Here is an 8637-nt window from a genome sequence, read left to right as displayed (position 1 = left end):
TGCCACATCGACAAATACTCAACTACCAGTAAAGGTCTTGCATTCAAAACCTTAATTTAAGTATGTAAAAGTAAGGTTTTGTAAATATATCAGCAAGTTAGGCTGCTTAAGTTTAAGTAACGTTCCCACAAGTAAAGGTGCTCATTCATTAATATATGATGTTTCTAGATTCATATTACTGAGCATTTTACATTTTACTGCCGATAGAATCTGCGATTTAAAACAAATTCCAATACTTTTATGTTTGTGCAATAATCACACAAGTAGATATCATGTGGAAAACCTAATCATCAATAATAAAAACATTCTGAATGCTTGGAAGGTTGATGAACACCAAGGCCTTATTTGTTTCCCTAATCAATTGCAAATATATCAAGACATTTATCATTAAAGAGGAGTAGTGCACATTAAATAAATAAATAAACTGCCCCGTTAATGTATATTTCGCATGAATTAAATGTTTTTGAGACGTTATGGGGACAAACTTGCACGTATCGTCACTTTCAGATACTAAACAGTCTTTGTGGACACGCTGTCCAATTAGATTGAAACATTGGACGTTTGGGGACTTTTCCTCATAATGGCTGTCAGGCTAATTATTATACTTTTAATCATCCAAAAACAAACTGACTACATTTTGCCTGGCAGAGCTATAAGTGAAACATCCTGATCCAAAGCTTAAACTGGAATCTGGAACAGCAGAAACTGACCAGATGTAGCATTACAAGGAGGTTTTTCAGACAGTTGGACGAAGATTAATTTATGCTTCTCCAACCTCGTATACCAAGAAACAAATATGGCAGGGATACTGTCATGTTTGGGCAAGGCTTTGCTGATCAGCATCCGGGAGAATCATATGTTTTTAGAAAGTCTCCTTTTCAGGCAGGAAGGGACCTCTAAACCCTAGGGCAGCTGTGTATAACTAAATCATCTGGTTAAAGGCTTACATAATACCCACAGTCACGATTTGTATTCACTTTCAGAGCAGGAAATATTTGGCCATCTGACTCAAAGTATTCTACAAAAAGATTATGCAGTAGGTTAAAATGTGAATGGCAATGTTTGGTCCTAAATGTTGCAGATGTTGTGCCAAGGCTTTAAATAATCAGATGAGTCTTAAAATGAAATAGTTCAGCATAGAGTAGCAAAACAAACATGTTCCACAACACTGTGAAATACAAATGTTGTCATTACAAAAAGGATCATAACAAACACAATTATTAATCAATGTGACAAAATATTGTTAAACATCAAGTAGGTGCTTTGCAGTTTTGCAGTTCTGCTCAGCTGAAAAATAGGCTAAATTTCATTCTCATTTTTGTTTAACAACTGCTACAAGATCTCCACAATTATTAAACGGGGGCTGGACTCAGAAACAATTACCCAAGTCTAAGGATCATGAGAGGAAATAAAGAACTCTTGCTCTACTTCTACTGTCTTTACAAAATTTACTGATGTAAAATCACCATTACATGACAACTAAAAAAATATTACAATATTATTCACAATAACAACGTTGTGGGTGTCAGCCCTGTGAATAACAGGTGACCTCAGCCGGGATTGGACCCAGCACCTTGCAACCTTTCAAAGGGTAAACGGGTAGCAGATGAATGGAAGTATGCGGACTGGTCTTATGTTCATAAGAGGGAATATGTTTGTGGTTCATTTTCTGTATTGCTTTATGCATTACACTTATGAAGTAAATGAGTCACCTACATATGGCCAGCATCATAATTTTACATTTCCGTTCTGTAACAAAACATTTACTCAAGTACCATATTAAACACAATGTTGAGGTACTTGTCTCTGAGTATTTCCATTGTGTGCTTCTTTACACAATAATGTATTAAACATTTGAATGAACTGGCACATTCTGCACAAGGAGTGCTTATTTTTGCACGAGTATATATTAATGCTCATACTTGTTCTTTTAAATAAGTAAAATATTGAATGCATGACTTTGAGTACATTTTCTACACCGTGTTATTGTTGTTTGGGAGGGTAGAAGGCGGAGCTTACGAAGAGCACCTGACGCAGCAGCCCCCGTGTCACGTGACAGGGGTGACGTGACAAGTCAAACCAAATTCGCTGCTGTTAGCACCGATTAGCAAGTTTGTTGACTTTCGCAATTTCTCGGTCTTCCCTGAACATCAGAGCAGTGACACGAAACATGGACAATAGCGGGAAAGAAAAGGAAGCAATGGCTTTGGTGGCCGAGGCTGAAAAGAAAATGAAATCATCATCATCGTTTTTCGGAGCGATGTTTGGGTGAGTGAGTCAGTTAGCTGCTCTTTAGCTACTTCTGTCAAAGCTAAAGGCCAACTAAGCGGAAGATGGTTAGCTGACCACTTGAGGTACCACCACATCTGCAGGCAGGACAAATAAAGTAAAACCACTGCAACACTGGGATGTTTTACAACGTGTTATGACGTTAGGTTGTTGTGGTCAATATCATGCAAGTGTTGTTAATGCTACGGTTTAGCTCCATGTAGCGTTATCTTCGCCCAGATCACTGCTGAACACAAAACAACTGTCTAAAATAGCAGTGAACGAGGCTCGGGTACACAATGCCACGTGCTGCAGTGTCTTTACTATACCAGGTCCTAATGAGTTTGTACTTTAATCTAAATGATTGGTGTAACATAATGACACATTAGTACTAATTGTTGCGGCTCTAGCGCCATCGACTGGGCAAGTCTTGCACGGTCACGCAGTCTGTCGACGCGAATCACATGTGCATCACATTTGTTTACAATAGCAGAGTGGAACGGATTTTTGAGTTGCAACAGATTAAGTACAACTAGTGAGCCGACATTGCTGAGAGTGGATATACCTGTCCAAAACCAGTTAAAGTTGTTAAAGCAGGTTTCTGTTTAACTTAGAAACTTACATTCGTGCCCAGTTAGATAAGATAAGAGAAGAGAAGCCTTTATTGATCCACAGAGGATACAGGTGTTGCTAGAAGTATAGTATAAGGTGCAATGTAATAATAATAAAAGCATAACATAATATACTATCAACAGTAATGATCCATATTTAGTGATGTTCACATTTCACTGTCATGCATTGCTCAGAATTATTCATTTAAATTAGATCGTTTAAAATAATATATGATACAAACTTTCTGAACTTCTTTGGACTGTTTGAGCTGAGTGAGCAGTGAATGCCTCTCTGTCATGACCAAAATATCTTGACATTATTAATATCTAGTTATTCACTTTTATGGGACTTGATATTTGTCACCCAGAAATTGCCTGTATGAGTCGTGTTTAACTGAGCATGTGTGCTCTCACACACAGGGGTTCCTCAAAGACGGAAGAGGCCTGTGACATGTATGTGAGGGCAGCCAACATGTACAAAATGGCCAAAAATTGGTGTGGTAAGAATAATGAGTGCAGGTTGGATGAACAGGCTCAATGGTTGCACTTTTACTTGGTTAGATCTTTGCAGACTTTCAACCCTTCTTAACATGCAACATTTTCTTTTCAGCCGCAGGAAACGCATTCTCCCAGGCGGCTCGCCTGCACCTCCAGATGCAGAGCAAACACGATGCGGCGACTAACTTCATAGACGCTGGAAACGCCTTCAAAAAAGCAGATCCACAAGGTGATAATTACCCATCATAAACTTCGGAAGGATGTGACACGCTTCCTTTACGAGCTGCTCTACCAGTTCCAGTTCCACATGTACTTAAAGTCAGTGTCATCTGATGTCATTAAGATCTCATTAAGAGAAGATATCATAAATAAATAATGACATCGAGCCCAGTGGTCCACATTTTTGAGGCACAGGAACATTGTAAAAATGGACTTGAACCTTGCACCTCTCACATCTGGTTGCTTCTAATTTTAGTTTAATCTTACTTTGTCCTTTTGTTAATGTGTCTGAATATGATAATGACCTTATATTTCTCAACAGAGGCCATAAACTGCCTCAATCGAGCTATTGAGATATACACTGATATGGTGAGTGAACTAACGGGGAACTCTTTCTTTAATTTATTACATGTGGAAAAATGTATTTATGTAACATGAAGCTCCCCCTGTTGATGCCCTCGCTCATATTTTTTCTTTTGTTATAGGGGCGCTTCACCATCGCAGCCAAACATCACATCACCATTGCTGAAATATACGAGACTGAGATGGTTGACATCGACAAGGTCCGATATCTGTTTCATGTTTATTATATTACGTATTCAGTCCATTTAAAGGCAGATTCTTACTTCTAATTAAACAGCTAATAATGTTTTAAACTGTCGTATTCACTTGCGTAAAGCTCTGTTTACCGCCTTTCCATTCCAGGCCATTGCTCATTATGAACAGGCAGCAGACTATTACAAAGGGGAAGAATCTACCAGGTGACTATTTTAGATGAGCAATATTTTCTCTGTTTCATAGGCTTTATTTTAAATATAAATGCAATTTCTTTCCTTTTTAAACCTTTTTTTTATCATCGTGCATTTACTTACTTTGTGGTCTTTGACCCTTAATGTCTGTGAATACATATGTGCTGAGAAGCTTCTCGGTTTTTTCTTTTTCAGTTCAGCAAACAAGTGCCTTCTGAAAGTAGCAATCTACGCGGCTCAGCTGGAGCAGTACCCAAAAGCCATTGAGATCTATGAACAGGTGGGATAACGCTCACCAGCAGCCTTCAAGCCTCCAACATGTTGTTCAGTCGCTTGTAGTAACAAAACCAACATGAATTGTACTCTTTGTGATTTTTTATTTTTTTTTAGGTTGGAACCCACGCGATGGACAGTACACTCCTGAAATACAGTGCAAAGGATCACTTCTTCAAGGCGGCGCTCTGTCACTTCTGTGTGGACATGCTGAATGCAAAAGTAAGGCTGTAACACTTGAACTTGTGTCCATGTACAGCAAGTGTAACACGAGCCACTGTCCTAACATTCACCCTCTTGTCGCCCAGCTTGCTGTGCAGAAGTATGAAGAGATGTTTCCGGCCTTTTCAGACTCGCGGGAATGCAAGCTGTTGAAGGTATGCTTTGGTATTGTTTAAGAGTTCAAATCCACAAACAAACAAAACCAACATTGAATAATGCTCTGGATATAGAGGGACGAGGCGGATGGAGAGCAGTTTAACTCGACAGACTACTGAGATAGATCTTACAACTTAACGACCGTTTCCCTCCTGCTCTGGTCTCTTTTGTTTTCGATGAGAACTGTTGATGACCTGCTAACTTTTACGTGCTAGTAACATAAAAAGAAAGTTGGATTGTATTAAGCCTCATGCTTAAATGTTCCTCCAAAACCATTTCTCCCCCCAGCATAATATTACAAAAGCAGCAGTACAGTTTAAGCCTGCCCCCAACAATTCTGACTGGAGTAAGAAAGCCATGCTGGTGTTTGAAAACTCTAGAAGTAATCATTTATCTTGTAATGCCAACAGTCATGCAGACAGTGTATTATAGCCGGTTGTTTTGGCATCTCAGTGGTTGTTTTTCCCCCCCAGGGTGTATTGCCGTCTATAGGCAGCCTGTCTAATGTACAGCATTATTGTTTTTATCGAACCAGAAACTTCTAGATGCCTATGAAGAACAGAACGTGGAGGCCTACACTGACTCGGTGAGTGGACAGTTTCCTTTCAGCAGAATAAACGAGTTTCTGCAGCAGTTTGTTGGAAAATCCTGGATTGACACCAGTGTCCTACAGTGTTTCTGGGTCTATAGACCCACACGCACATACACACGTACATGCATACAAATAAATGTGGGAGGCTGTGTAATTCCTAAACGGGTAATGCAATATTATTGTTTTATCCATTGAATTAAAGCTGAAAGTCTAAACTTAACCCACATATTGACTGCTTCCTTTCAAATCCATTGGAGTCGCGTAAAGAGGCAAAATATGAAAAATTGTGTCACAGTCTAAATACTTATGGCCCTAGCTGTAGATATAGGTAACACATTGGGTGTGGGGAATTGTGTTAATATTTTGCTACTCATTTGCAGGTGAAGGAATTCGACACCATTTCACGGTTGGATCAGTGGCTCACCACCATGCTTCTCCGCATCAAGAAAACCATACAGGATGATGAAAGCGACCTTCGCTGACTTCCCTACCTGCTCGTGACCTCAAACCCTCAACAACCGACTTGCATCCTTCTTTTTTGCCTGGAGCCTCTCACTTCCATTCTAGCAGCAATCTGAATTGTTTGACCATTAGCCCCTTATATTCCCTTACAGATGCTGTGTTTCTTTCCCACCATCTGCAGTATTTGTTCTTGCCTTTTTAATCCGCTCAACTCAAAAATTATTCTCTTATAGGTATGAATACTATGTTAGTTGTCTATTGTTATTATCCAGGTTTTGGCCCAATACAAAATAATAATACCAGCACACTAATGAAATAAAGATTTTATTTAATTTTTCTTGTTGTAAAATGTTTGAGAGGATGCCAATTTAATAATGTGGATCTAGAGAATATGTTTTCCCAGAATGTGCTTGAGAATGAATATAACTTACCAAATGCCAAAAATCACACACATTGGTCTTTGATACTTTTGAGTACTCGAGTATACTGTAGGTCATATCAGGGCACCTCTAATTAACAGCACTGCATCTCAGCTGCAGAGCTCCTCAAGCAGAGAGGTCAAGAGTTTCTGAGGTGATTCCACGGCAAATACCCACTTTGCCTTATTCTGCGAAGTTCTCAGGATGGGAGTTGCCAGATTTGAGGAAAAACATAAAAGAATCTTGCTTTTAGAAGCGTTATCAATTAATTTGCAAATTGTTTAAAAGTGCTTTTACTTTACAAACAAAGGTGAAAGATGCTCATCAACTTTGTGAACATTTGCAAGGTCTGGTAAGGATGAGAAAACAAGAGCAGCCTTTTCCCGCTGGATAGGAGTTGTTTCTCAAGTGTTTTCTTGTTGTTTTTTGTTATTGTATAATATGTGCTTTTTTTCTGTCATAACTAAACGGGCTGAAAAAACTGCCTGCACGAAATGCAATACATCAGCTTTTCTGATCTGAACACTGTGCTCATGTACTCTCCTGGTCATTTTGTCAAGAGACAATTGGTCTTAAAGAATTTGTACGTCACTCATGTTTCCTGTCAAACGTTTGAATAAACCTGTCTAAGATGTAATGCATCCTGGACGTGGGCTCCACCTATCTGCTCCTCTGTTTGATATGGTCACCTGATATATTGCTCAGAACTTTAAGTTACTTGTGTAACCCCGGTTCTCTGAGTAACATGAGTAAGTGTCTCACATTGGGAACGCCTACGGTGTGACCTCAACAGAAGCTCCTTTTGCATTCTGCCAGCCAGGATTGGCTGGAACAGGCCCTCCCCTTATAAAAGGGTTTGACGCTATGCTGCCAGTAATTAAAAAATGCTCACCTATTCCTCGCTACGAATGAGCAAGGAGGGTGGTCTGGTGAGACACTCACTCATGCTACTCAGAGAACCGGGGTTATGCAAGTAACCTAAAGTTCTCTTTCATAGCATTCGTTTCGTGTCTCACATTGGGAAAATACTGACTCCCAGATTGCTGGGCATATGTTACTGAGGAACCAACTGTCCTTTAGCTAGCCTTACCGTGGTTTAGCCACACTAAGCACCGAATGGGCTAATTGGGAAGCTGTAACATCAACCCTGTAGAACCTGGCGAAGGTGTGTGGCAAGGCCCAACTTACAGCAGTACAAATCTCCTGAAAGGTGATCCCTCTGAAAAGGGCCCATGAGGTAGAGAGACCCCTGGTTGAATGAGCATACAGCCTTTCTGGTGGCTGCAACTACTTAGAGCTATAGGCTGAAGCAATAGCCCCCACAATCCAGTGAGAGAGCCGCTGCTTTGCTTCCCCAAGTGGTTCTTTAACCAAGACACAAAGAGCTGGTCACTTTTCCTACAGCCTTTGGTTCTGTCAAAGTAGATGCGTACAGCACGCACCGGACACAACATATGTAACCGCTGATGCTCATCTGAGGAGAATGGCGGGGGATAGAAGGATACCAGATCAATTGGGTAGTATGACCCTAACACTAGGTATAAAGGCAGGGTTAGCATCTAAAGTCACCCTTAAGAGAACTTCGTACACAGTTGGTGTACTGAAAGAGCATGAATCTCACCTACTCATTTAGCTGAAGGAGAGATGTGGCATTAAGGGCAACAGTGCAGCGGCCTTGTACGCCTTATCTGTCAGGTTGGACTGGAACCGGTCCACTCTGGATGGGTGAGCAGGTCCTGGGGACGACAGGGATGTTTTCGGGTGGTGAGCCGCCACCATGGGCTCCACTGGGGGCATGTTGCGAAGAGACAGCAAATTCCTCCAGTAATTCCGGGAAGATCGGCAGGAGTTGTTTTCCCGTCCTTTTCATTTTGGGCAACTTTTTCCCGTCATAACGGGACCGCGTCACCTCAGCCTGGACTTTGGGCCACCGAATCTTGAGCTTAGCGGCGGCGCGCTTGCACACGTCCTTCAAGTCCAAGTCTAATATGAGGGGAGATGCGTTCCCATCATCTGCCGGAGCCGCCAGGCTTTGGGTTTTGCAACCCGGCCGGACAGTAGAGAAGACTCATCATCGTCATCCTCGGTCATGAGGAGTTCCGACCCATAATCCGAGTCATCCGCCACTTCCATTGAATAATCCAGTGGGTGTGCCGCGAGGCAGGGAC

The 8637-nt window shown here is 41.1% G+C and overlaps 1 protein-coding gene across 1 annotated transcript; it reads left to right on the top strand.

The window, feature by feature from the left end:
• The first annotated feature begins 2072 nt into the window (after positions 1 to 2072).
• Positions 2073 to 7128, top strand: napab (N-ethylmaleimide-sensitive factor attachment protein, alpha b). Its single transcript, XM_079166670.1, has 11 exons — positions 2073 to 2268; positions 3300 to 3379; positions 3490 to 3606; positions 3919 to 3965; positions 4082 to 4159; positions 4302 to 4357; positions 4541 to 4625; positions 4736 to 4840; positions 4927 to 4995; positions 5532 to 5582; positions 5969 to 7128. The coding sequence occupies exons 1-11, from the start codon at positions 2171 to 2173 to the stop codon at positions 6068 to 6070; spliced, it is 888 nt and encodes a 295-aa protein (XP_079022796.1). The 5' UTR covers positions 2073 to 2170; the 3' UTR covers positions 6071 to 7128.
• Positions 7129 to 8637: the final 1509 nt, after the last annotated feature.

This window comes from Pholis gunnellus (genome assembly GCF_910591455.1).
Source record: "Pholis gunnellus genome assembly, chromosome: 9".
NCBI lineage: Eukaryota > Metazoa > Chordata > Actinopteri > Perciformes > Pholidae > Pholis > Pholis gunnellus.
The sequence above is the reverse complement of the archived record's forward strand: the minus strand, read 5'-3'. Positions and strand labels throughout refer to the sequence as shown.

Bases quoted from the DNA above. Each gene is read 5' to 3' on its own strand.
- napab (XM_079166670.1), top strand. From the start codon at position 2,171: ATGGACAATAGCGGGAAAGAAAAGGAAGCAATGGCTTTGGTGGCCGAG. The intron at 3,607-3,918 runs GTGATAATTACC...ATTTCTCAACAG, and splicing joins CAAAAAAGCAGATCCACAAG to AGGCCATAAACTGCCTCAAT. The intron at 4,160-4,301 runs GTCCGATATCTG...TTTCCATTCCAG, and splicing joins AGATGGTTGACATCGACAAG to GCCATTGCTCATTATGAACA.